Below are 26,854 nucleotides of genomic sequence, written 5' to 3' on the forward strand. Positions count from 1 at the left end.
ATGCTAAAATGACGTCAGACAATCTTCTTCCGCAGCCTAAAAGTGCGTAAACTTGTGTGGCGTGGCCTCTAAACCACATTAATTTACTCAAATTATGAGGCTTCGTTAATGCAAACTCATGAATAAATAGAATATATTTGTACCTGAAAGAAACATCCCACGAACATAAAACAAAGCTATTTCCCAACAAGAGGTTAAGTACAGGTTTCCTGATAGAAATAAAATAAAAGCATATTTTAAACAATCTTAAGTGAGTTTATTACAGGAAAACAAATCTCTTTCAACAAGAGCAAAAACTAATTATAAACTATCAAAATCATAACTGAGGAACACGGAGAAAGAGAAATGACTGATAATACTTTTTGTAAAAAAATATTTTTGGTAAGGTAGAATTAATTTTAATATTAGATAAGTTGGAGATATTTTCAGTTTAGTTTGGCCCAAGATTTGCAGTGGTTTGTTGGAAGATGCCCCTTTCTTTTGACCATCTACATTAACAAACTGGAAGATATGAATTAAACATTGAAAGGCTCAAACTTTCCTAAAATTAATCCAAACTTACACTTTTAATTAGGCCTTAGCTATTGGAGTATTTTCCAGGGGCAAATACATAATTTCTCCTCTATGACTTTTGTCCTTCAGAATATGAAATGGTGAAAATTAAGAGCAACTGCCCATTTAATTTTCCTTGGAAACCTCAGTGTTACACTAGTGGCTTCTTGGTGACAGGTGACAAAGCAATATTAAAAAAAAAGAAGAAAAAAGAAGAGTCACTTTAAAAAAATAGAGTTACATAATGAGAAAGAGGATTTGGGAGAAATTACTTACTGCTCATTAGAGAGCAGCATGGAGTAACAACAGCTTTCTGTTCAGATGCCCTACTTTTCAATCAACTTATCCATTGCGTGGCAAACATGTAGTATGTACACACAGGCTTTCAAAATTGCCCCGCAACATTATGAGTGGTAGCATTAATGAAATGTTAATGTAGCATTGAAATCTCACAAGGCTTAAGTAAGAAAGTGCATTTAATTAGCTTGTGTTTTAACGACCGGATTATACTACTCATATCGTATTTGCGACGGGACTGCACCATTGGAGTGGCTTATTTGATTACATTAGGTTAGATTTTACAGAAAGTATCAAACTGAACTACATATGATTGAAGAGGAAACTGATATAAATATACATTGTGTGACACATTTCTCTTTCAATTTCAATTAAATTGTATTTCTGAGCTGAAATCAGCCAGTGAGGTCCGGTGTTCCAGTTTAGAAAAAATAGAAAGTTATGTAAAATAATTTTTTTTAAAAAAAATATTTTTGATCATGATTTCCTCAATTTAGACCCCAATACACTTCAAATTAGACCAAGATGATGTAGATTGGTGAATTAGGAGAAAACATTCCCAGCAGTTTAAAGACGAGTTTCAAGCCTCTAGCACTGAAGGCTGTTCTCGAAAATGATGATATGCACTTGTACAGACATACTCGAAGTGTTAAATACATATTAACATGGGTGGATCTTGATACTAAAATTTTTGCGTCAATTTTTTTAGACATAACTGTCAACAATAAAAATGATGAGAAACACCTTAAAATAAAAGCTGCTACATTGAGTAACTTAAGTTGTCCGTTTTTGGGAGCTAACTGAAAATCAATTGCGATACCCCAAAATATGCAGTACCTACTTCAATGTTACCAAGGCCTAATACAGATCTACGCTAACCGACTTAACTAATTTAATTTTTTTATTTTTGTACGTATACATACAAAAAGACTATTCTATTATTAGGAGTGATACTTAATTTTACAAAGACGAATTCCTTTTTTTTTATCACTTACTTTTGGGTAAGAAGCACAAATTGACTCTAAAATGGTCGAAGGTAAAAAAAAAGATAGCGAGCAGTATCTCACTTAAAAGTGATCAAAATAAAACACACAAAAATGCAAACAAATCAGAAGCCTAGGTGCCCTACAGAAGTAAACAAAGGTTAAAAAGTTCATTCCCCAATTAGAGAAAAGTCTCCTTAACAATCTGTAATAGTTAAGAGATATTACATACTCAAATGGGTAGGTGCACACTCATGCTACAAACGTCATAACAATATCACAGTGAGATTGTTTTCACTTTCAAATTAGCAAGTACTGATGAAAAATGCTCTTTCGTGCCAAAATTTTCAACGATCTGTGACCAAATTCAGGGTTAGCAAGGTCAGGGTTTTGGAAGAGTTCGCTTATTTTTTGAGACCTGAAACTTTACTGAAAACAATGAGGTCAATTTTAGTTCTAGAGACAACAATTTAACCGAGCCTTGGAGAAAAAAATTACATAATAAAAAAATTTCAGCTATCAAAGAAGGATAGGGAGTCTGGAAAGACTAGCTTGCATGGAGTATTTGCAATTTGCCTTTGCATTCTATGATGTAATAAAATAATTACAAGTTGTGTCACAGACGTTGAAAGTTAAAGAATTCCTTTTATTCTTGACTGACCAGATTTGCAAGTAAATTTTTGTTTAATGTCAGTAAAAAAGTTTAGACTCTTCTGTTAATTTCCTCTGAGGCCATTTATGAGTGACAGGAGCTCTGAACGTTTATTTTGGAAGAGTGATCGATCCATGATTCCATAGTCATTTAATTCACCATGCCTGAGTACCTCTTTTGCTAGGTGGTCTATAAAACACAACAAGTAGATTCCACAGTCATAACTATTATCCTGCTGTAGACAGTCGGAGACTTCAACAATCTGGAAGTCATCTAATGATTTATTAAAATAATAATGGATTTTGAGAGCCAGTTTGTTTGCAGCTGAGTAATTAGTGCCCGTTGATGAGTCAAAGTGGAAAAACATGTTTTGATTGCGGCTATAGACAAGCAAACTCCAGTGAGTACCTCCTGCATAATCCACTGCCTCATTGTTATTCAGGGGAAAGAAAACAAATGAGTGATCCCTGTACAGAGGATCCAGGAAAATTTCTTGCTCCGATCTAGGGCTTTCTTTCAAGCACTGTGTTACCTGGAAATAGAAAATATAGTTGCACCTAATAATATCAAAGTAGATATCCGTTGCTCAGTTTTTTTTATTACACACACTTCCTGATTTCTCCACATTTCAACCTGGTTTCGCAAAAATTTTAAGTTTACATGGTTCGCAGGATTTTAAATTTTTTCAATTTTAATATCAATTTTTTTTTGTTTTTGTTTTTTTGAGCCTACGAATTCCTCTTTTAAAATTGCTTTAAAATGCACTCTAAAACTATGGCATCTGCACAACCCAAAGATTTTTGGGAGAAGAAATCTGGATCACTAAAATCCAGCAGTCAGACCAAAGTTTATAAAACTTAAAATTGAATTCTGAATTGAAACTCAATTAATATCAGAAGTTATGGGAAGAATTCTTAGAAAATTTTGGTCTTAGGCTTTCCTTCTGATAATGAACTGGAGACCATGTGTTTAGGGTAGTTTTAGATGCTCAGAGCAGGTATTTCTTGGGCATAAAAACTGAACCAGCTGTATTAGTTTTCTAATGATTAAGTGATAACCCAGTAGTAGAGATATTCTGTAACAAATTACCAGTACACCAAAATTTGAAATGATCAATATGACTTATTGTTAGGAGTAATTCTGAAATCGCTTTTAAATGTCCTTATTTCCAATTTGCAAACCTTGAGACAGGAGTTTTGGGTGCAAAGTACCTAATAGATACTCCTTCCAGAATCTCCCCTAAAACTGTGTAAGATGAGACTGAGAGACTCATAATTTAGAGTGGCAAATCATCTCCCCAACTTAGATCAAGAAAAATTCAGTTTATCAGGGCTAGATCACAATTTGACTACATTTTGCAATTAGAAACTCAAACTTTAGGTTCCTTTTAGAGGTAAAACATGTACTTAGACACATGTACTTATCGGTTTTCCAATGCATAGCTAGATGCTTTTACCTTTGAGACACGAATAATAGTTGTATGGTATGTAGTCCAATTATTTTTCGGATGATAAAGAGAATTGGAGGACAATTTTTTTGGGGGGGATTAATCAATTTGAGTCGAAAATTTTTCCTGATTATTTCATCTTACCTCAGGGCTTATGAATAAGAGACCACAGCCAGGATACATCTCATGAGATAAGTATTCCATGTAAAATCCTATAATTGTATCATTCAGCCAGTGAGAACCTTTAAGCAAATGCACATCTGATTCTCTGAGGAGGGAATCATGATACGTTAAAACAATTGAGTTGTTCTTCATTCCGGAGCGAGTTGTGTACATCTCACTTTTAGAAATCCCCAGAGCCTGTGAAATGAAAAATACTTGAGATGATTAATTAGGTTGACTCAGGAGAGATTCAAAACTTAAAAGACTTAGGCCTGGACCAAACAGACCCAGTTTGAATGAATTAGTTGCATAAACTGCAGGTTCCAGAGGTAGAGCTGAGATATAACAAGTACCTGGAACTAGTTTGCCCCAAGTTCCTCAAACCAAGCTTGTGGGAACAGGGTCTCTGCACAACTAAACAGTTAAGATTTCCTGAAAATCTGAAGGAATGAAGATAAAAGATGAGTAACTAAGATGAAAAAAGGTATTGAGGGCTTCCTAGATGACAACCCCAATATGTTTCCTGTGGGATAATTCAAGTCCAAAATATAATTTGCAAAGAGTGCCAACTTCAGCAAGAATCACTGAACTTTCATAAGTGGTAGCATACAATAAATGGAAAGTTTAATAAAAGTACAGGTCAAAATGATCATACTACCAAAAAACGCAATGATTGGTTTCTAAGGGATGACAACAAATGTGTCAAATTCACACAGAACTATCCTATTTACAATTTCCGCAAAAGATACATTGAACAATTGAAATGAATTAGATGTTATGCTGAGGCTTGTGTGTGTCCTCTTTTTCATCTACATATTCAGTGCTTTGGGACAATTTCTAGCGAGCACATCTCATCTGCCATCTTCCTATTCGTGCCAATGACATTGATATCATAAGTAAAAATTTCAAAGCATACATGTACTTGATACTCACAGAGAGGAAGGGAGAAAATTACGGTATTGGATTACCGATTAAGGCTGAAACGGGCACAGGGCATCAAAGAATAAAACGATCTGGTGATAACTGATTTAGAATGCCTTACGGTTGGTTTGTGTAACATATCAACGAGAGATTAACTTAAAATCGCCTTTCTGGAAAAAATTTTGGGAGTTGCGAAGAGAAGAACACAAAGGCATTTCTGAAAAACTGAGGTGCCGTAAAAAATTGCAGTCTTTTAAAAGTTCCGAATTTCGTGAATATCCAATAAATAACTCAAATAACCTGGAGTTGCAGAAAATAACAGTGATTGTTATTGTTTACATTTTAGTTCACCTTGAGTAAGATTGCGCAACTTACAAGCAGACAGCGCTACTTGCGCTAGTAAGGAAGTGCTACTATTGGTGCTTGGTGATTGGTGATGATAAGCGTGCCAATGCGAATGGCTGGGAGGTTACGGCTTTACGGCAACGGTATCCTCTTTTTATGAATGTTTCATGTTTCATGATAATTGTTTTGTATGTTCAGTTTCTCTTATCTATGCATTCATTTTTTTTCTTGCTTCGGTTATCAATATCGCGCTTTCTATTGTGTTCATAGTACACTGTTATATAGCGGTTTCACTAAACGTGTTCGAAGTTTTACCCGTGTCATTCATGAAAGTATCAGATTTATCACCACTGATTCCATCAAGAACACCCAGCTTTCTTCTATGGAACTAATCACATCCAGTTTTATTATCCAGTAAACCATGATTTTGCAGTGGGTGATTTTCATTCATCTGGCTCTTCTCTGTTACACTGCTTCAACTGTTAATCCTCAGAATAATAATGCGAATGCTCTCTCCGTTTTTAATGGTGACAGTCGCGCTTTGATCATTAATCGTAACATCAACAAGGAGCATAAAGTGCCTCTCCGAGATGAACGAGAATGTAGCCATGAACTAAAACATTTGTGCCCTGTTGAAGAGTATGAATCGGATGATTTGTCTATTCTAACATGTATCCAATATCTAAAGGTTAGTAATTTGTTTATGTTAATGCTGAGCGGAAAGTATTTCGATGGCTCAAGTGTGAAGACAGTATCACATGTTCAAAGTATGAGCTCTCAAAGTGGGGTCACGTCACTCTGAAAGATTGTCTGGCTGACAATTTTTTAGGGCCATGGAGGATCACGTAATGCTACCTTAAGACCTTCACTTTAATTGTGTGAAAAGTGCATGACACTGAGAATCACTAAAATTAACACATTCTCACGTCATTTTCAATGCGTTGGCCTCGTCTTGCAACACAGTCATGTTTTTCATTCAAAATACTTCATTACTGCTTCATATGAAAAATAAATCGCCAAGATTCATTCAGGTTAGCAACAGATCACTCCAGAATGATATTCAGAACAAAGCTAAGTAATAGCAATATCTATTTCAAAGTTGGAGAAACATAACAAAAACAATCGCTTAGCATAGCAGTAAGATGGTGCCGGGCACCAGTCAACTTGTCAATGCACAACAATGCAATACTTAATTGTGTTATAAGAGTGGATAAAAAAAAATACACTCCGTGAGTTTCCTATCATATGGTTTTAATTCTCTTCTTTTTTCTTCTGTTGCAGACCTCTGAAATTAGTCAATCATGTCAGCATGTGGTTTGGCAGCACACGATAGACATTGTCTCTGATGACAGTCTCAGTAAAATTATACGGCCATTTTGTAAGGAAGAAATTTCCTGCAAGCAGGATGTCTTTAGGTGCATTATTGAACATCTACCTGAAATTAAGTCCAAACCATGTATGCGCATCATTCACCAAATTGAATTAATAGGTTTTTCCGACTTCAAAGTGATATCCATGTTTACGCAAGACTGTCAAAATGATATTGAAAAGTATCACTGCGGACGCTTACCAGGGGATAGAACAGTAAGTGATGTCACTCATGCTACCTTTTTTCCCCTCTCTAAGAACCACTTTTGTATGACAATGAGAAATGTCAGAAATTACACTTGACTCAATTTGTCTCCTATCTGGTTTCCCTTTTCTATACACTGCACTTTAAATGGACTAATTTTGCTTAAAGGAAGTATGTGAGAATATGTTCATTCAAATAGAACTTTGTGCACAAGGCTTACATGCCACATATAGGTTTTCCTTCGCTCTGAAAACCTGATAAGTCAGAGAATTTTGCAAGCAGTGTCTAACAGAAGGCAGCTCAACGGAAGGGGAATACTGAAGTGTAAATTTTGTTCCCAGGGGGGGTGAAAATTTTAATTGGAATGTCAAGATGTTTTTTGTACATCTTGATTGCAAAAGAAGTTTGATATTTTCGACCATGCTCTCTTTTTAAGTAAACTATCAAGGACTTGGGAATTTGAAATCGATTTTAGCTAGTTTTGTGCCCCAGAAGTTGCCAGAGATTGCATCTAAGCCTAAGAGCACTGTCGTATAGTATCTTCACATATTATATTAAGTCGGTGATTGAAAGACACAGTGTTTGTGAAGGAACCAAACTTCTTTCCTTCCTGGCAACTAGGGATGCCGTACTTGAGTGAAGAGCATTCACCCCTCCTGTGACTTGATAGTCATTACTAACTGTCACATCAAGGGCTATCCATCTTACTCGTAATCATGTGCCAACTCATAATTGATGCAAGTTTTTTCTTCTTTTCTTTTTAATTTTACATTTAGAAAGCAACATTTTCACAAGGAAAAACCCTTGCCTGCCTTCAAGAGCATCTAACTTTGTTGGAAAACAAATGTCGAAAACAAGTGTTACAACTGTCGGAGTTACAGAGTGATGACGTTGCATTCGATCGAGTTCTCGACAAAGCTTGTGCTGATTTGAAAGCCAGGTTTTGCAAGAATGTCCAGTCTCCAGAGGAAGTGTATAGTTGCTTGATTCGTCATCGTAATGATGATTACATTAAACAGGAGGTGAGTTGGAAATTTTTCAATCCTTTGGTCTCATGACATGTGCGAAAATAAAATCATACCAGGCTTATAACGCCTACTTTGTGAACATGACTGTTTTGAATTCTATGCCAAGATTAGTGCAATAAGTTAATGGCCTATTGCCGGTGTAAGAATCTGTTTTTTGAAGAAAATATAAAAATATTTATCAGATCTTCCAAATTCCCCAGAGGGTTCATGAGTCGCTCTCACAGCGCTCTCTGGCACTCTGCCATGCCTAACCGCCACAAAACTCGGGCCTTAGTTGCCTTCATTAGAATGATAATTTTCTCGGTAAAAATACAACATTCTGTGTCTGGAAAGTTGTCATCCTCCAACTTTTCATCAGACAATTTGTATTAGCAGAAAGTCGGAACGGTTATCAAAAAACACCGATGAATGCCAAACTTTTTTTCGAATTGAATTTTCCTCTCCTCAAGTTTCCCTCCTGGTATTTTTTCTTTTATTTTAAAGTTTTGCATCTTTCTCTCTTTTTAGTGCAGAGATCAGTTAATCCGAAGGGAAAAGTTGATTTCTCAAGATTTTCAAGTGAGCAAAGGACTCTCTCGGGCTTGCAAAGAGTACATTAAGATGTACAGGTGCCGGCGATGGTTGTCAGATGACAAGGAAATCCGTCTTGCTCAGATTCTGGTGTGTCTGGAAAATGCTATCCACAATGGTTTGTTTGTTTTTTTATTAAAATTAATCTCACTGTATCTTCAAATTGTTATATGTATGTTTTGTATGCGCAGAAACCCTAAGCAAAAACAAATTACGAAGTAAAACAAAAAACAAAAAATTGAGAACAAAGAAGAAAAGAAACAAGGTTGAAATTTATATACTGACCAAAGAAAGTATTTCAAGGAATGACCATGGCCTAAAATTGGTCAACTTTGAAACTAAATGGAGCTACTGTACGATCAAGGAATCAACTTAGGTTGAGGTTTACTGGAGGTCAAAGAGCCCTCAAAGAAGGAAAGGGTGTTTTTGCCAGGTTTTTTGGCAGTCAATTTGATGTTGGAACCAAGATTTAAATGGAAGCACATGATGATAAAATATTCGGGAAAAAATTTCAGAATGAGTAAAGGAACAAGTGTCTCCTCTTTTTGAAATTTGAGGAATGTTGAGGACGCTTTTCTAAAGTCAAAACGTATCACCAAGGATACAAATAAATGATCAATTTTTGAAGAAAATTTAAAATTATTATTTAAATTTATAAATAATATTAAACGCAACAAGTGATATATTTAATTAAAGAAAGGAAGGACAGTTTTGCCAAAAATATTTGAATAGGTGAAATATTTCATAGGTAAAGGCCTCTTCATCTTTTGAGCAAATTACACATTGCACAACTCATGATTTTTCGGTAGGTTCTATCCATGATGAAGGAATGAAGAATCTATTTCATTTTCTTTCTCTCAATCTTGGCGGTCTTGATTACCTGCTGTTTTAGATTGTACTTGATCCTTTAGTCCTCACATATTCTTCATTTCAGAGACAAGTCAGATCTCGCAAGAATGTATTCGAGAAATGAAAGATCATCGCCAGATGCTATTGGACGACTACAAGCTCTCTCCTGAAATTGTCTCTCAATGTTCAAATGATATTACAAACTTTTGTCAAGGTCTACGCAGCAAAACCATTCAATGCCTCATGGAACACTCTCATCCAAATAGGGTTCTTGGCAGAGTTTCGTTTCCCTGCCAAAAACAGGTGAGCAAAATGTATCCACATCAGTAGGTTAGTTTACTTAATTTATTTTTCACGTGATGAAGACTCTAAGACTTTTAGTGATTCAGACCTAATCAGTTTACATGCTTGCAGCAATATTTCATAATCTGGCTTGCTTGCTGCAAACCCATTTTTCGATAACTGTTGTAGACTTAGGCAAGTTCCAGACTTAAGCCAAATTTCCACGCAAGTTTGCCGCAAGATGTCTCATGAAATTCACATGATATAGCAGAAAGTATGCTGCTAAGTTCTTATTTTGCACTTTTTGCAATGAAATGGTAAGCGTGCTGCAAAGAGTCCTAATGCAAGCTTGTTATGACTCAAGTAAGAAATTACCTAGTTTAACAGTATGAGTAAGTGCTACTAATTGAATGTAGAAAGTCTTAAACTCAGCATCAAAAATTAAATTACGCCATTTAGATCTTCAGATGACTGGCCCAGCAAAATGTGTGCAAAAACGCTGTGACAATGTTCCTGCACAACATCCTGCCTTGAAAATAGCGATGCTGCGACATTATAACGTCTTTGGACACGTTTTACCACGTAAGAAGTGATTTCCAGGGTGGACCTAGCATCTACTGCATTTATGTTTACAATAGACCCATTTTAACAGCATCAAATTTTGTAAAATTAAAATTATTCCATGGAAGAAAAGTTTATAAAAATATATAATGATTTTCTGCACGTCTCATGTCAATCATGAGGATGGATTATGACCCGGCTTAGATAGAAATATAATGTATTTTTCTCTCCTGAATATAACTTAGGAAGTTCAATGCATTCAAAGAAAGAGTAACAATTATTTTGTTGGGCAGGAGGGGGAGGGGTGTAAAGTTATGATATTATCAGCTCCCTGCAGAGTTAGTCTGTAATTTCAGATACCCAGAGTTGTTATATTTAATGTGTTTCAGTTGGAAACTCTTGTCTTAACATCTGATGTTGGTGAAGATTGGCGTGTGGATCCTGTTTTACATGAAGCTTGTCAATCTGTCGTCAATAAATTCTGTCCAGAGATCAAAGGAGGCAATGCAAGGTAAAATTTTCCTTCATGCCTGTAAGCTATTGCTTGTCAAAGTTTAGGGAGTAAAATGGAACGAAATTGACAGCATGAATTAATGTAATATTATTTAAAGATTAAATTAAATCATAAAATCCTCTCCTTCAGATAATTTCAGAAATAACTGGTACGATAACTGTTCAACAAAGACGGAGACTGTGCTTGCCAGTTTGTCGATAAGTGATAGTGTCTGTATCACTGATAAGTTAAGTAATGAGGCATTTGTCCGCGAATTCAAGACCAGAATTAAAAATTGAAAAAATCATCGGTATCAACTGACTTTGACTTGCTTTATGTGATAAGAGAAATATTTTTGCCTCTACATTTTTGTGATGTCGAAATTGTATTAGCTACAATTTGCATGTAACAAACTGACCAAACCGTTACATCATCGTCTCATATCCCAGTTTCAATGGTTCAAATTTAAATAGACACCTAACATTGTTGTATCCGTGATATGGTTGTTAGATGTGTCTAGGTTTTTCTTGCAATCAAAATTACTCTTGTTCAATGAGTCATCAATTGATTTTTGACTCTGTATATTCAGAATAATCTTGCATCCAAGAGAAAGTAAAGTACCAAAAGTCGAAAACTAATCACAGAGTTTTGTGTAACTACAAGGGTCGTTCAGGAAGTAAATTGACCTACTTTATATTTCCTAAACTTACGGCACATTCAGACAGTCAATAAAAAGCACCGTAAAGCCACTACTCCTAGCTTTCTAATGCGTTACAGAACCTCAAATTTTAGCCGATGGAACAAAAAAAAATTGGGTTTTTCTGAACCTACCTTCCATCTGTGAGGACCCAAAATTTCACGGTGCTTCATGCGTATGTGAGCAATTGCATTTATAGCTTGTGATATGTAAATGACTTGAGGATGGCTGAACATGGTGTGAAACATAACAGAGTATATACTTCTGACAAAATTTTGCAATATCGATCATAGTTATTTTAATAATCAGTGGGTCTCAACTGCAGTGCATTAGGAGGTTATGTTAAACTTTTGATCCTGTGATGGAATTATGCAGCTAAAAAAGGTTGCGGAATATAAATTGCAGTCTGTCATTCATTATTTCACCAAACCGATCTTTAGAAAATCTTGATTGAATCAGATTAATTTATTTACTGTTGATCTAGAATCACCATCTAATTTCTCATTTTTGAAATTTGGGGTCCTTATTGGGGTTGATAATAGGATTATATTTGATTTTTTGTTATGCAACTTATCAAAGAGTTGGTTTCGATAGAGTAATTCATATCATGTGTGATGTTAACAGTGGGTGATTACTCGACCATACTCATTCCCTTCTCAGATGAATTTATTCCATAATTTTTCCTCTCAGTCTAAAAAAAACCACCCGTTTCAACTATTAGAATTGATCCTTGTTCCCTTTGTCTTTTTTGTCCATCGCTTGTTTTAAAACTGTCAGTTATCAGCCTGTTGAGAGGAGACAAAGGTGATACCTAGTGAAAAATTAACGGCAGAAAGTGGAAGAAGAGTTGAGAGCTTGTCAGCTCTGTGAATGGACATGTGAGCTCTTGAGGTTAGGTTTTGCAAAGCATGCGGTCTTGTTATACTAACAACTACCATGTATGTACCTACTTACTTAATTCATAATTTTTTCCATTTTTGCACTTTTTTCAGAGTGATGTCATGTTTAATGGATAAACTTAAAACTTACAAGATGACCAAAAAGTGTGAGTCTGCTTTACTGCAAATTCAGTATTTTGTCGCACGGAACTTCAGACTTGATCCACCACTTTATCGAGCATGTCGTATGGATGCTCATAAGCTTTGCCATGCCAAGGTTGAATGGGCAACTCCCAATGAAGCATATTCTCCGAAAGGTCAATATGTCCTTCCATGCTTGTACCGATATCTACGCAACAAGGAAGTCAGTAAAGTGAGTCTACTGTAATCTAATCTATCAATTATAAAACTGCCCATCTCCTCTTTCCAATCTTTCTTCCTAAAACCAATTGTACATTAAATTTTAGTCTCCTTGCAGTTGGAATCTTGAGATGCCGCAGGTTATTTTCAATGGGGAAGAATGGAGAAAAGGACGATGGATATTCAGGGGAAAGGGTCATTCAGAACTTTTAGAAAAACGAAGAAGGTCTTTTTTTGGAGGGGGGGGGGGGGCTGTCTTTTCATTTTTCAAGCTAATCTCATTCTGAATTATCTGTCTTTCAATTTTATTTCTCTACTTCTCAATAAAAACTTCAAAATAATCTCCATTTATCAAAGGATACTTTTACCAAGAACCTCTCAAAAAGAAATTATTTTAGCATGTTCCTTATTTAGAATAAAACTTATGAAACTTCAACCTAACCGGTGCTGATCTTATGTCATTATAGGTCTTAATTTTTTTTTTTTTTTTGGTCAAAGTATTATATTCTCTCAGGCACTGGTTTTAAATTAACTCATTTGTAATCCATTAACATATCCTATTTTTCATTGTGTTGAGAAGGAACTTAACAAAGTCATAAGTGAAGTTAACAAGCTAAGTAAGACAAATATCATCATTAAAAAAAAAAACAAAAGAAATGGGGTTTGGCTCAGTAGTCATTGAACTGAACTCAATGATGACTGAATCTCAAATGTGCTTGTTTTTCTGTTGTTTTTTGCATGTAGTACCTCACTAAATTGCAACTGATGAGTTAACATTTCAACCTAGCTGATAACTCTAAAATGACAAAACCAGAAAAGAAGTCTCTTTTCAATCAAGCAGAAGTATGATGAAGTCCCCATTTCAGAAAAGGAATGTTAATTTATCTGAGTGGTGCCCTCAGTTTTAATTCATCATCTCTCTGTTTTAGTTGAAACCAGCTTGTAAAGAAGAGGTGCAACGAGTGATGCGGCAACGTGCTTTATATGTTGAGCTGAATCCAGAAATCGAGCAAGTATGTCTGGATGATCTTGCTTTGATGTGTTCTGAAAAAATGGGCAAAGGAGATGAAATTGATTGCCTCCAACAAAATCTTGATCAGTAAGTCAGTCTTAATTCATACTTTATTTATTAGTGTACCACCTCCAATATGCCTCCATCAGCCCAGATTACTGTCCCTGTTATTTATGTTATTTTCTTTCTAATGAAAATTATAAGTTGGAATTTGACTTGATAGTGTAGAGCAAAGTTGATCATATTTTTTCGTTGATATTGTGAAAGGTTAGACCTCTTGTTTGACATTATTTTTTTTTTAAAAGAAAAAAAAAAAAAACACCTAACTCCAGCTGACAATTTTTGTTTCTAAGAAATGAGTCTTTCTCAGGTGAATTTCGTCTTTAGTATGTGTGAAAAATAATCTTTTTTTTCTCTTTAAGGCTAAAAAGTTCATGCCAGGATGTCATCAGGAACTACACAGAAGTACAAATGGAGGATGTTCAAGTGAACCCAATCATCTTGAGAAACTGTGCTGTTTTTATAGACAAATACTGTCAGGTGTGTGCTCTCTATTGGAACTTATTTCTTTACTGTTTCTTTCTATCCTTATGTTCTCTTCTTATGCTACAAATAATCAAGGTTTCGTATAATTTTAAAATTTTGAAAGCCATTTTGACAGACAAGTAGTCGGCAGTTAAAGAGGCGGTGGCTTGAGATGTTTTCATGAATGGGAAAAAAGAAGATTCTCAGATATGTTTTAAGTTGCAGACAGGTAGGAAGAAAGGGTAAGAATGGGATGGGTGTAAGGAATTTGTATTGAGTGTAAAGCAGCACAGATTTTATTATTATGGAAAGGATTGCTTACGGATTTTTTTTTCTTATCTTGCCCTTTTGAGCTAAATATTTGATTACTTAAGAATCAAGTCATACTGCCTTTGAAGGGGAATTGAACACAATGTTAACATTTCCTCAACACTTAATATAATGTCTTTAAAAAGCGTTAAGTGCAATGTACACCTACTCTAACTGATCAGTATTGTTCATATATTTATTTTTTTTTATCAATTAGAAAATTCTCCAATGAAACCTGACTATTGGATACTAGTATTTTTTTCTTTTTTTCACCATAGAATGAAATTAACAAGGATGTAATGGATTGCCTGATAAGAATTAAAAATGAACAAAGTCTACGAGAGCAGATGAAATGTCGGGCCACTATTGAACACTACCAATTGATATCTCTTCAAGAATTCCGCTTCACTGTTGCTTTCAAGAATGCTTGTCAAAGCTATGTCTCCCGTTATTGCTCAGTGGCTAAAACTAAACCTCAGGTAAGTGTTTTTGCCTTGAAGATTTTTTCTGCTGTCAATTCTAACTCAAATCATCTGTTGCTCTTGCAAACTTTGATATATGTTTATGACCAGAACATCACCAGGGATATCTTCAGAGAAACAATAGTATCAGTAATACTGAGAACATTCAATTGAAAAGTTTACCAGAGATTGGAATCAATGATTCAATATCTGCATATCCTAGAGAATATGTGCTTAATGTATAGTTTTCAGTTGATCCTAGGAGGTGCCAGGGGGTGAAATGTAGGATGCCCTTTCTCTATCATAACGTCCCTCCTTGCAATTAAGATTTTCACAGGTAAGAGTCACATCCAATGCAGTTTCTCACTTCTTAAGCATTGAAATTCCTCTATACATTGAAATTAGAAGGAAGGAAAAAGAAGGATTAGGGCAGCAGGATGTCTATCAGTGCCATGGCAACATTTTGCTTCACCACAAATAGCGCTTAACTCATCAGCAGCATTATAGAGGGATGGCCGTGTGGAATGTGGATAAGTGTTCCAATCCTCCCTCTTTGTTTGGGTCAGAGATAGGATGAAGATAGAAACAGAGATAGAGGTAGAGCTATAAATGTAAAAGAAAAAAAAAAACAAGTTGATACTATGTGTATTCTAGGAAGGAAGCCTTAACCAGTCAATCTTATTCTCTTCGATTTTTTATAGATAATCGAATGTCTCAGTGAAATTGTCAGGAATGATACCTTATCAGATGTGCGCAATAAAATTTCCAAGAATTGTCGACAACAGCTTCGATCGCAACTTCTCAGCCAAAGGGAAAATATTGAGTTCAACCCCAAATTAAAAACTTCTTGTCAGATGGACATCAAAAAGTTCTGTGCAGATGTTCCCTCTGGATCTGCTCGAGTAAGATATCTACATTGTTTCTTTTTTCTTTATTTTTTTGCTGTATCATGCTTCTTAACAGTTTAAAAATTTGTATTTAATTGATTATTTTCAGAGTAAATCACAAGGTTTCTCTCTGGTTGATTTCGAGAAACACTCAAGAATTTTGTAGCTGTAGAAATGTTTATGCTCTTTTTTGGACCATCAGCCTTCTAACCCCCTGAAAGTTAAAACTGGGGTCAGAAAGGGTTCTATTGTAGACCCTTTGCTGTTCGTAACATTTAAATGATGTGCCCTGTATTCATAATGTGCCTGCCCTTGTATTTTATCATGATAATATTCCTTCATATTTAAGATATGGATTACATTTTGCAGTAAGGAACCACCATCTCCAGCTCACCACAAAAGCTTCTTCCTGCATACGGAAATCAATGGCTCATATGCTTTTCCTAACATGAGCCAGAAATAGTGGTTCCATATTGCAAAATGTGGTCCATATGGCCTTGCACTCTGAGGAAAATCCCTACTGCTAATATTGTTTTTATTGAACAAAGGAGAGCAGTATTACGATCATCCAATTTCTCTTGATTTCATGAAACCTCAACTCAATTACAATGCCTGATAGATAATGGGTCAATTGCGCTGGTCACAGAATTGTATTTTGATGATTGATTCTTGTAGATTAGCCAAAAATAATAAAATCTGTCCAAACCGCCGCGATATCGCCCTTTGAAAAGTCAGGTTTTTGACCGCAGCAGTGACACCCTTGATTTTTTCCTCTTTTGTTCGAACATTAATGCAGAGGGTGCAAAAAACTGGGGGTGCATCGAAACTTCAACGACGTTAAACGTAAAGAAACTCAAGAAACAGACGGATTCGCACTTTAAAGATCTTCTTATCATGAGATAACGCACTTGCCGCAAAGAAATTAGGCGGTCAGTCAGTTCACCTGAATTTGTGTACGTTTAATGTCATTGAAGTTTCCCGTTGCACCCTCTATCACTGATCGAACAAAAGAGGAAGAAACTAAGGGTGTCACTGCTGCAGTGGATGACGTCAGCAACCTAACATTTCAAAGGGCGATATATCGGTTAATATTGAAGGAAGAAAGTTGCGGTTTAGACAGATCTTACCATTTTCAGCTAATCTACTACACAAATTAAGCATCAAAACACGATTCTGTGACCAGCGCAACTGACCCCTTCACTTTGTCTTTGTTTGCAATTGAAATAAAAATGTCTCTGCTACTAAAGAAAATGTATTTCATAGGTTTTAGAATGTCTGAAAGAACAGAAGAAAAAACTGTCGGAAAAGTGTCATCACATTGTGTTCAAAATTGAAGAACAAGATTTAACGGATAGCTCAACAGATTATACTCTTCTATCAACTTGCAAAACCATGATTAATGCACACTGCCCTGACATGAGTGAAGCTCTTACGTGCCTTAAAGTAAGTCTGTCTCTGTTGAGAAAAAGAAGAAGAAACTTTTCATGAAAAGAACCACTATATTACACCAGTTGAAGATCTACACTAAGAACACCCACCAAAATAAGAATTATAAAGTTCTGCAACTTTGTGGCCCCATCAAGATTTTATGCAAAAAATGTTGAACCATGTTTGAAGTTTGCCAAATGAACTCACAAGTGAGAGATCAGAGGATATGGTGTTATTACACAGAAGGATATTGAAGAGATCTAGATCTAAAGTATGAAATTGTACTAAAATACAAAGTAAATATTTTTAAAAGAGGCATATTCATTTTTAGATAAACCTGAAGCACAACTGGATGTATTACAAGACTCGTTTAAATGTGAAGGTGTTGTAAAACTTGCATTAACCTCCAAAGTGAGGGGCTCGTTATCATCTTATTACAGGTCAGGACGTTTTAATTTTAATGTTCTAACAGTCTCACAATTACAACCTTCTAACATCATTTTTGTTTTCAACAGGAGGTGAAGGACCAACCAGGGTTTGATCTCAATTGTAAAATGATTGTTGTTAAACGCATCATTGAGCAGAATCAAGACTACCGTTTCAACCCTGTGCTCACTAAAGCTTGTAAAGTGGATATGGTCAAATATTGCTCAGATCTGATCAAATCTCCTCCTGCTGATACTGAAGTAGAAGGCAAGGTCGTCAAGTGTCTGAAAATCAAGTTCCGCCAACGGAAATTGCGAGCTGAATGCGAACAACAACTTATTGGCATTCTGAAAGAAGCTGCTCTCAATTATAAATTGAATCCACTCCTCCAACATCTTTGCACTGACGAGGTACTAAATCTTGCATTTTTCTACATTAATAGTTAAGAATTTCAACAAGAACGAAAATATCAGAATAATTCATTGAATTATGCCAAGCTCTGCTGATTTATGTCACTTCATACTTTAAAAAAAAATTGTTTTAAACCATGAAGCAGGACAAAGTTCATACTATAATGTTTTGCAAAGCTTCAATGCTGAAGAATGTAAAGAAAAAAAGGGCTTTGTCTTCCATTTTGATGGCTGGTCTGTTGGCTATAACTGAATAAATCCTCTTTCAACCTAGATGTTTCCAATTTTACGTTGTCCTCAAATCATTCTGCAGTTTTCATTGCGATACCATCCTCTAACTTCTGAAAGTTAAAAGTGTAGTTATCTCATGTGTCAGGAATTTTCAATGTAGCTCAGGAACTACCGAAGCAGTAGTGATCATGATAAGTTTCGATTTGATCCAAAAACATATCTCGATTTTATCGATGCCACTTTATTGCAATATTATCAGATAAAATATTGCGATTTCATCGCAAAAATTTGCAACAAAATCGCGATTTTATCGACGGCAATTTATTGCAATATAATTGACCAAAAACTCTTAATAAATTGAAATTAAATTTCGATTTTATTTAACACAATTTTAAGGAAATAGAATTGCAACAAGGTCGAGAGTAATTGTTCATATGTTGATGATACTAGCGATTTTATTGCTAAAAACTCGTAAAAAAGTGGCAACTGAATTTCATAATATTGCGTTTTTACTGTTGAAAAATGCTTCTTGGGTAATGTGATTTTACTGATAAATATGCTCAGAAATTTAATTTTTTAACCAGCTTGTTTTTTCTCACCTCTTTCATTTATTTTCCCTCTGGTGAGGATTTTCTATCGGTTGTCGGTAAGCTCTCTGGTTTTTGCATTTTCTAAAGATGAGTCCCCAATTTTTTCAATGTTTTTTGCGCTTATTTTTTAGATCAAATCTCTATGCGGTGGGAAGGATGATGACCAAGAAGGCGGTAGCGTTGAAGAGTGCTTGAAGGTGGCTTTGCAAAATGGACAGCTGGTCAATAGAGCTTGTCGTCTAGAAGTTGCTGGACTAATTGAAGAAACACGTGTAGATATACATGTCGATCCTTTGCTACACCGAGCTTGTGCATCTGATCTTAACGTTCATTGCTCAGATACCCCTCCAGGAGGAGGTCGACGTAAGTACCTTTTTTCCTAAAGTTTTTTCGATATTCCAAGTTCAACAGCTGGAATAACTCATGATAAAATTGAGTGAATTGTGGTGAGATAGAATGAAAATGCAAACCCCCATGTTATAGATTTAACTTTCAAAAAAATGCCAAATAGTTTATAAATTGAAAGTAATGAGAAAGGCAGAACTCATTGGAAATCAATTTTTAATATATTATTCATATCCCATCGAAAAAATGTCCATGTAAATATGAAGCACCAAGCCAAGAATATAAACATTCGTCACTTGAAATACAGCGATATTCCTCAAACTAGACGCAAAGTAAATTCCATGAATATCAATTTAAGGTTTCTCCTCCCTTCAACTTTATTTCCGGAAAAACGCAAAATATAGACAAATAAATCATTTAAAAAATCGATCAAATTTTTTTGTACCATTGAGAACAAAAAAAATCGATCAATTTGTATCAATTTTTTAAATTATTTTTAATGTGTTGTTGAAAACATTTTTTAAATTATTTTCACTAACTATGCAGATTACGCGCTAAGGAGTGGATTTCAGACTTTTCAAATGGGCCCAACTCTATTTTCAAGCAATTTTCTCTTGAAAAGTCTATTCTGTTGGTTGTATCTCTTGCTTGCAACAGACCCATTATATCCAGGTTCCTTATCACACAATCATGAACTTTCGGACCACCTCTCAGGCTCAACTTTAACAAACCTGACCCTAAATTAAGGCTGAAAATGTGTTGAATTCAAAGGCAAAATGTTTCATTTTCCAATAGTCTCAGTAGTAAACGTAGTTCAATTTCAATGGGCAAAGATTGTCAAGACGCACTTTACCTTAGGAGCAATGTTAGTAAAATTGAAACAACAGAAAATCTGCAAAATTTATTAGAAAAAATGAACATTTTTTAAGCTTTTGCTGGGTTCTTGTTACAGATATCCAGTGTTTGTTGAATATTATTGCTGATCCTGTCAAAGCTGAAAGTTTAAATCGCAACTGTCATGTAATGTTATCGCAGAGGCTGGAACTTTTTAGAGAAGCAAGCAACAATTTTGTAAGTTTACAGCTTTATCTATTTTCCTTTTTGTTACCTTCTTATAATTTTGTGAAAAAATTAATTATGTCCTGTCCTTAATGTCATTTTATCGGTCACTTTGAAGTAAAAGAGCTAATTCTCAGTGACAATTCTATCGGTAAGGCAGGGAAGGTAATGCCTCACCAAACTGGCACCTAAAATTCGTAAACACAAGAGACAAATTTAAATAGTGCCTTTTCGGGGCTAGAGGTGATAAGAAGGGAAAAAACAAACAAAACCAATTCTGCTTATCCTGCAAAATATCCCACAGATCGACAAGGTTTTTCGCCAAATGAACCTGTAGACAAGGTAAGAATTTAAACATTCTGATATATGTATCTCAACCAAAATTTCTTGCGAAACACGATTACTGAAATTAACTCCTAACCAAGGTATTTAATGTTTCTCAAGGCATAGATTCAAACCTCTTGCTCTTGAAAAAACTAATGTCTTTGTGAGTCAAATTGCATTCTAAACGTTACCTGACAACGAATGCGACAAAACCGTGTGTGATTAATTTTTCGAATTTTTTGTTTGTTCATGTTTTAGATTGCTCTCCCACAGAGCATGGGGGATCTCTACGGTCAAGTTTCACACTCACCGCAGAAGAAATATTTTTTCCTAATGTTGTTCTCATTTATCGGGATGGTGTTCCTTTCGGGTCTCTTCTTTGGCCGTGCCTCTCGTCGGTCAGTGTACTCACTTTTAGTATCAAATCCTAAGAGCAACAAGTTATGATACCAAAAAAATTTTAGGATCTGAGGACTCAGTCAATTTTATTTTTTGTGGATGCACCAAAGGCATTGAAAAGGAGATCATGGAAAACACTGAAAAAAGGAACAATCAGAAGTCCCCCTTTCTTAAAATACCTGATGGTTTTTTTTTCAAAATCAGAGGTGCAGTTTGGCTGTCTTGCCATTGAAAAAATCAAGGTTTAAAGCATATTATCAAGTGCAAGTGAAAGTTTTGAATTCTTATTTAAGTTTTGATATGGTGCTGCCAACTGTCAAGTTAGCTGTAATATTGGTGAAACGAACGCTACTTATTGTTTCTATGTTGTTACTTGACATGGCGACAATACCAAGAAGTGTTTGCTGAGCCCAGAATTTGAGAAAATGTATATTCGATTGGCATGCTTCGGTCAAATGAGGGCTTCAAATTTTTCTGAGCCTAGGAAGAAAAAAATCTGAGGCAGGCTCCCAAGTGCTTACAATATGCAAGTAAGCACGATGTTGTAGACTTCCCCACTTTCATGCACACATTCCAATTCTTACTTATATTGGGCTCTTTCACCCCTGAATTATTTAGCCCCCTGGCTCAAATAAAAAATCTAGAAGTTTCTCTTTGATTTAAATTAAATTTCATTTCTACTGTGTTCATTGTTTTCCACACAAAACTTCGATAATAAATGATTTTTACATGGCTTAGTTCAAGTCCTGTCTGTTGTTGAAGTGTTTAATTTTTCAAATGTCTTTGGTGAATACTTATGTGATATTTAAAACTTGTAAATTACTTTAAGTTGCTTGGAACTTTTTTTTTTTTAATCACAAGTGTTAGTCGTACTGTCTAGTTCTTGGCTGAAGGCTTTTACTTTTCATATAAGCACTTGCCACTGACTGAGAAAAAAGTATGAATCTTTAATAAAAGATCACTTCAATGTGTTATTACTAAGGAAGGAAAACATTTCTAAAATGGTGCATTTGTTTTTTTAGAGTGTTATGTAATTTTGTTAAGTAGAGTTGTAGAAAACTAAAAGAAATTTACTTGTATTTCTTCAATAGTGTTGACTGTTGCATTAATATTCTTTCAATTGAAGCGATAATGAAGAAATAAATGTGAGAGACATTGCGCATTACACAATGATGCTGATAATTTAGCTCCTCTTGGCTTGTTACTGATTCACAGCCTAGCTACCTACTTTACAGCTTTGGATTAATGACTAAAGTAAAATTAAGGAGTCGTACAAGAGAGCAAAAATATAGTGTAGCTTTAGACCCGTGCTGAGCTTTATCTTTCCAAATTGGAAAAAACGATGATCTCATATGCCGTTTCTCATGTCCAAATATTGCTCTCTTAAAACAACATGCAAGTTTAGTTTCCTCCTCACTGTTCAAAAAGTCTTTGAGCAAACTGATGCCACTACTTCTACATAAGATTTCGACATCTAGAGGTATCATTTGCTCAAATGAAAAGTTGATTTATATCTATCCCTCAACTCTTTAGGACTTGTGTACTTTAAAGTACTGTCTATTGTTCTATAAAGCGGCCTCAACACCTTTATGACTCGTCCTCAAAAAAGAAAAAAAAAACAATTCAATTGAGAACAGAGTGAGCAATTTTTGATATGTTTTCATAAAAATTATGAAAACATTTCGAAGTGCATTTCAAGGCCAAAGGAAAGTAATTTTGCGATTTGACTAGAAGCTAAAATACTATTATTCTTTCTTTCAGTGTAAAAATTTTGGAAAGAAATTCATAAACTTTATCTAGTTTTAAATGTTTCTTGTTACTTAGTAGTTGGAAGGTAATTAAGATTATGTCTTTCTGAAACAAAACAACTTCTTAGAATAAGTGTATTTGTTTGTATAAATTAAAGTGTAGGACGTAAAATAGTGGATGGTTTTTTACCTCAAACTAGTCTGTTTTTAAAAAAAAAAGTTTGATAAGGCCAATTGAGCCCAAATGCATAATATCTTTGCCTCAGTCCCTGTATTTAAAGGGAATCTATAGTGGTCTCCAGGGGCGCTTCAGGGGCTCAGAGGTTTAATTTTTGTGATTTTTTACAGCTATTGTACAGCTTACTTGTAGTTTTAACAAATCGGCAAAACTTAACAGAGTTCAATGCAAAGTTTTCATTTAGTGACCAGAAGCAATAGTTTCTACTATTTACCGTGGCTAAAAAATAAAAACAATGATCTCGAAAGATGCAGGATTGGAATACAGAAATGAGTAAAGTTATATGAAACAGTCATAAATTGACTGGCAATGAACAGTTGCATTTAGCAATCACAACTGCTTCTTTTACTTCTAAAAGACGCAAATCCATTTTCTCATGGGAAATCCAAAATCTGTGTGACATCAAACATTTTCAGGTCTAATCACACTGGTCCTAAGCTGTAATTTGAATTTAAGATCAAAATAATTCATCATGCCAAAAAAAGTGACTGTTTTTCTCTTAAAGCTGGAACAAGTGACTTCAACTTTGCCCTTTTGATCCTACATACTTCATATAAATGTATAAATAAAAAAATGTATAATGTGTGTACATGCATTTGTAATGTAATGAGACTGGTTTTAATAGGCTAAAACAATGCAAAGTATCGTTTTCAAGGGTGACCAAGCTGCAAAATCCCCCTAAAAATGGTCATTTACGGTTGATAAATAAAAGATTTGGCAAAAGAAACGAGATTTACTCAGAAAAGACTGTAAATCGGCACATCATGTAAGTTTACACTATACACAACCCTTTGTCAGCCACTTTTCACCATATTGACATTGTTACCTGCACGCTAAAAACTAATGAACAGACTGAATTCGGCAAATGTTAGCCAAGGATATATTACTATCTAAGCTCTATCCAATTAATGATTATTTTCCCTGAGTACAGTTATTTTTATGAGTTTTTAATTTTATGTACAATTTAGATTTTAATCTTGTATCAATGCATTTTTGTATTCTCACTATCAATTTTTTGTGTGTCAGACTTTCACCCTTGTATTATAAAACTGGCAAGGGGAGGCTCAGAAATGGCCGCCTCCAATTTTTATGGGGTTTGCGTTGAAGAATGGTAAATTAACTAAATGTTCCACCAGAGCCAAAAAAATCATCTGAACTGTAATATCTTCCTATCAAGCAAGCCCTTAAATCCGTAAACATACCGTTTGAAGTTTTGCTTGAACAAGAGGTTAAAGTAAACCACAGATGACAATTGGGCCTCAGTCTGATGAGTAGGTAATCTGATTCTTTTCCATATACTTTAGTTTACCTATTTACAATTGTCACTGTCATTAGTGAAATCAAACAGAAAAGGAAAACAGATGACAATCGCAACTAACAATTAACAGCACTTCATTTTCTAGTGGTTTACAGCAATCCAGCTTTTTTCAAGTTCCGATCTCAAGGGAGACGAATTCAAAACCCACTGACTGCATTGCAATGTTTGTTTGATGCATGTGTACTATGAGGTTTCATCCCTATAGTTCATTTTCTAAATTTTTAAAAGTTTCAGGACAAGTCAGAAGATAAATCGACAGTGTAAGTCCGCAATCACGTATCTCTGTTTGCGATATGGCAGACTTCCTGCCATACTTTATTTTTTAAATAGAAAACTACTCGACGGTAATTCTCTAAAAATGCTGTAATTTTTCTTCTCTGAGCAAAGAAAATTCTGCAAAAACTTCAAGGAATGATGTCAATTTGTTCTCCTTTAAAAAAATAATACAGAGGTGGAGATTTTCAAACACCGCGAACAACGTGATTGCAGACTTATGCTGTCAAAATGGCATATTTGTGAAGATGCCCGCTTTTTATGAGCTCAACATGAAAATAATCAGTTATACAAATCAATTGTGAGACCAAGAAAATTGGAAACAGAGCTGTTAATTTTTCTTTCTTTCTTTTTTTCTTTCTCTTTTTCCTTTTTTACCCACATATGGGAAACAATTTTAATTCTCTCCCGAACCTAGTTTCTTATGAATTTCTGTCAAAAATAGACTTATGTATTGTAAATCCTTGTATGTAGAAGGTCTCAATTCGCTTTGTTTCTTTCAAATTACTTAACTTTTAAATTCCTGCATTTTACCAATAAAAACTCAAGCTGTGAACAATATTTGTCTGCTCTTTTTTCACTCTTTAGTTTTTTAATAGTCTTAAGTTATGGCACCTAAATATCTTCTCAGAAGCAGAAAATACAAAAACGTGAATTTTAAAATTTTATCATGGTTTTTAATTTTATATCTTTTTAAAAATTAACTTTTTTAAATCTTGTGTGGACCATAGAGGAAAACTCCTAAATGACTGTTGAAATATTCAAGTTATAAATCTCCTTTCATCCTTTCTTGCATTAAAATGCCACCATCCACTTTTACAAATTTTGTATCTTTTTATTTTAGTAAATTGTTGCAAAAATTTTAATTTTTGATGTTACATATTTTGCGGTATATTTCATGTTGAGCATCAATATGAGTGATTCACAGGATTCAGTAGAATATTGATTTCTATTATTTATTTTTTTAAATTAAAATACATTTTCTTTTAACAAATATTTTACATAAATTTTATGTTCTAATGAACTAAAAAAGGTTCCATACTTAACTCATACATTATACAAAATGTTACGTTTTTTCAAATCCAAATCTAACAGTGAATGCTTTCAGGGGCTACTTTAATCAAAAACTAAATTCTAGAATTGATGGGGTGAATTAAACCTACCTAATTTTCAAGAATTATGAGGCTTTACTTGAGGAATTATAGTTGAACAAAGTTGTAGAAAATGAAGGAAAAAAGATATGTAGGAAAACATGATATGTTATACAGAATTATTATTAAGAGTTTTGATCAGTCTAAATTAAAAATTACAAAATTATAGAAACACCTGTGAAATGCCTATAAAATTTGATAATATGAGAAAAATATGCTCTTTTTTACCTTTATACGTGATGTTTAATATAAATGCTTTACCGGCAATTGCAGTTACTCTGCTAATCTAGCGATATTACTTTTTTTTTTGGGATTGTATTTTCCGTTTTATTTACGTTTCAGATAGTGTTTTTACAATAATTCAAAGCAAAAAATAACTTCTGCAACTATGTTGAACCATAATAAAATAATATAGGTGGTACTTAGGCCCGCCACATCCCATCTCGGGCCCTGGTACCAGTTTTAAGGTCCGGGCCCCAAGCACGGAGAGGGGGGGGGGGTCCGAGGGGCATCTCCCGAGAAATTTTAGAATTTACACGATTAATCTGACGCATTTTGAAGCTTCCATAAACAATTTTTCCATCAATTTCTGCGGAATAATTATGTTTTTTTTTCTACTTTCAGCACACTTGCGAATTGTTGCATTCAAAACATCTGGAAAATTTTTATTTTTTTTTGGGGGGGGGGGGGGGCATATGATATTATATTCAGTTCTAAGAGGGCCAGGCCCCCCTGGACTTCCCCTTCGTTTGTCTATTGCGAAATTTTTAGTCTGTTGCGAAAGTTTTAGGGTAAATTTTTCACTTTTTCTTACGAAACAAGGGTTGCATGTGAATTCGTAGTGGTTTTTCACGGGTAACACGGGTCCCCTCCGGGGCCCGGGCCTCGGTACCAGGAACCCAGTATCCCCCCCTTGTGGCGGGCCTGCCTTCATGCACGCTGGGCTTGTCGATTTCCTCTGAAATTTTTGCAGTGGTGAATGCCTAGCTGAAGTGCGCTTCAGCTAGAATTGTATTTAGCAAATAGGTGGTTTTTCTACGAGGATCAAAAATAAACAAGTGGCACGGAAT

At 34.9% G+C, this 26,854-nt stretch overlaps 2 protein-coding genes across 2 annotated transcripts; one reads left to right on the forward strand and one right to left on the reverse strand.

Annotated features, from left to right (window-relative positions):
- Positions 1 to 234: 234 nt before the first annotated feature.
- Positions 235 to 5,366, reverse strand: LOC109033131 (sentrin-specific protease 8). The gene is made up of 3 exons (XM_019045580.2): positions 5,027 to 5,366; positions 4,076 to 4,291; positions 235 to 3,016 (listed from the first exon to the last, which is right to left on the reverse strand). Exons 2-3 carry the CDS (start codon positions 4,265 to 4,267, stop codon positions 2,549 to 2,551), a joined length of 660 nt encoding a protein of 219 aa, XP_018901125.1. The 5' UTR covers positions 4,268 to 4,291; positions 5,027 to 5,366; the 3' UTR covers positions 235 to 2,548.
- An 89-nt stretch (positions 5,367 to 5,455) lies between these two features.
- Positions 5,456 to 25,194, forward strand: Glg1 (Golgi apparatus protein 1). The gene is made up of 16 exons (XM_019045576.2): positions 5,456 to 6,047; positions 6,641 to 6,943; positions 7,709 to 7,954; positions 8,468 to 8,648; positions 9,465 to 9,682; positions 10,612 to 10,733; positions 12,405 to 12,663; positions 13,580 to 13,749; positions 14,085 to 14,202; positions 14,775 to 14,975; positions 15,659 to 15,859; positions 17,108 to 17,287; positions 17,788 to 18,108; positions 19,061 to 19,292; positions 20,227 to 20,345; positions 20,916 to 25,194. The coding sequence occupies exons 1-16, from the start codon at positions 5,781 to 5,783 to the stop codon at positions 21,102 to 21,104; spliced, it is 3,327 nt and encodes a 1,108-aa protein (XP_018901121.2). The 5' UTR covers positions 5,456 to 5,780; the 3' UTR covers positions 21,105 to 25,194.
- The last annotated feature ends 1,660 nt before the right edge of the window (positions 25,195 to 26,854 follow it).

This window comes from Bemisia tabaci, chromosome 1 (assembly GCF_918797505.1).
Source record: "Bemisia tabaci chromosome 1, PGI_BMITA_v3".
NCBI classification, from domain to species: domain Eukaryota; kingdom Metazoa; phylum Arthropoda; class Insecta; order Hemiptera; family Aleyrodidae; genus Bemisia; species Bemisia tabaci.

What these genes read in the sequence shown, in the direction of transcription:
- LOC109033131 (XM_019045580.2), bottom strand. Translation starts at nt 4,267, where the DNA reads ATGTACACAACTCGCTCCGGAATGAAGAACAACTCAATTGTTTTAACG. An exon ending in TCTTATTCATAAGCCCTGAG is followed by an intron (nt 3,017 to 4,075) that starts GTAAGATGAAAT and finishes TTCTATTTCCAG; the next exon opens with GTAACACAGTGCTTGAAAGA.
- Glg1 (XM_019045576.2), top strand. Translation starts at nt 5,781, where the DNA reads ATGATTTTGCAGTGGGTGATTTTCATTCATCTGGCTCTTCTCTGTTAC. An exon ending in ATGATTACATTAAACAGGAG is followed by an intron (nt 7,955 to 8,467) that starts GTGAGTTGGAAA and finishes CTCTCTTTTTAG; the next exon opens with TGCAGAGATCAGTTAATCCG. An exon ending in TGGCTAAAACTAAACCTCAG is followed by an intron (nt 14,976 to 15,658) that starts GTAAGTGTTTTT and finishes GATTTTTTATAG; the next exon opens with ATAATCGAATGTCTCAGTGA.